Genomic DNA, 1380 nt, shown 5'->3' with positions numbered 1-1380 from the left:
ACATGTTTACTGAGACTGTGTCTAATAAAGGAGGCATGTCACAGAAACATTTTAAAAACACAATGACAGACACTTACATCATCCACCATTAAGGTTGCTATGGCTCGGCCGATCTCATTATAGGACTTGGCCTTTCCTTGAGGTCCCAAAAGAATAAACAGGAATCTGTACAGTGATAAGACAAATGTGAGGTATGTGGAGTGAGTGCGAAAGGGGCTTTGTTGAGTGAGGATGATGAAGCGAAAAACATTGAAGATCATTTCACCTGGTGGGAACAGGGACCTCAGTCAGACCTCCTAGTGTTGTAGCCTGGGCCAGGCGGACAAAGGCTACAAAGGGTTTGTTGAGGAAATCCACTTCTCCAACCAAGACGTTGGATGCCTCTGCATCTCTGGGAATCTTCTTCATAAATTTATTTTTTAGCTACAGAAAGTGGAGGTACACAAAGAGAACACGGTGACACATCATCTTTTGTTAGTAGAGTTTGTGCCATTCCTTTTGGATATTTCACATTTCACACATTCGCTTTTGGTATGTTCATGTTTTGGTTAATTTCTGTTTTCTGTTTTGTGGTTTTTCAGCATTATTTCCTCTGTTATGTGTATGACCTTTTCATAGTTTGAGTCATATGTGTTCGAGTTGACAGAGCTGAAATAATTGGACAGAATATGAATTGCAAACTATTTAGATAATCAATTCAAATGTTTCTGGTTACAGCTTTTCAAATGTGCGAATTTGCTGCTTTTCTGTTTAGTTGGAGGGTGGCTTTTATATGATAGCAAAGTGAACATACTGCAGTAATAAAACAAGCACTTGTTACCTCAGGCGCTGGGAAGTTATAATGTTTTTTTTTTCACTATTTATGGACATTAAATAGAAAAAACAATTAATCTAGAAAATAATTGTCCAATTAATAAATTATGAAAATAGTTGTTGGTTGTATGTTTATTCAATTACTGGATCTCCCTATAGGGATCATTAAAGTTTTACCTTCTCACCATTTGTTACTAACGTCTCTCGTTTGCAAGATAACAAACTCTGTGTTTTGAAAGAGCAGTCGGAAAGGAAAAACAGATGTAGGCTGACTATAGCTGTGACTGAAAGACGAATGGCAAGCTAACCTGACCTGTCTGATAGCATGTAAAGGTGTGGCAGGAAATTGGACAGCAGCACAATAACACTCAATAATGGAGAGCCTTGTCAATAACCCACAGCCCCAATCTGTGGCTACATGTGAGGGCCAAGCACGTGGACGGGACAATGAGATACATGTTTTCCCAGTGCCAGCTCAATATTGACATAGACAATGCGGCGCATACACACACACACACACACACACACACACACACACACACAGTAACAAACTATCACTTGTCCATT

At 39.3% G+C, this 1380-nt stretch overlaps 1 protein-coding gene across 1 annotated transcript in view; it reads right to left on the bottom strand.

The window, feature by feature from the left end:
* slc4a5a (solute carrier family 4 member 5a) overlaps positions 1 to 1380 on the bottom strand; it is a 30277-nt gene that overhangs the window by 19319 nt on the left and 9578 nt on the right. The window contains exons 7-8 of the mRNA XM_035658455.1: positions 266 to 423; positions 78 to 165 (exon numbers count right to left, since the gene is read on the bottom strand). Coding sequence (XP_035514348.1) covers positions 78 to 165; positions 266 to 423 — 246 coding nt within the window. The remainder of the gene's footprint in view (positions 1 to 77; positions 166 to 265; positions 424 to 1380) is intronic.

The sequence above is a fragment of the Morone saxatilis genome, unplaced genomic scaffold, assembly GCF_004916995.1.
Source record: "Morone saxatilis isolate NCDOM2014 unplaced genomic scaffold, NCSU_SB_2.0 Contig16, whole genome shotgun sequence".
NCBI classification, from domain to species: domain Eukaryota; kingdom Metazoa; phylum Chordata; class Actinopteri; family Moronidae; genus Morone; species Morone saxatilis.
The sequence above is the reverse complement of the archived record's forward strand: the minus strand, read 5'-3'. Positions and strand labels throughout refer to the sequence as shown.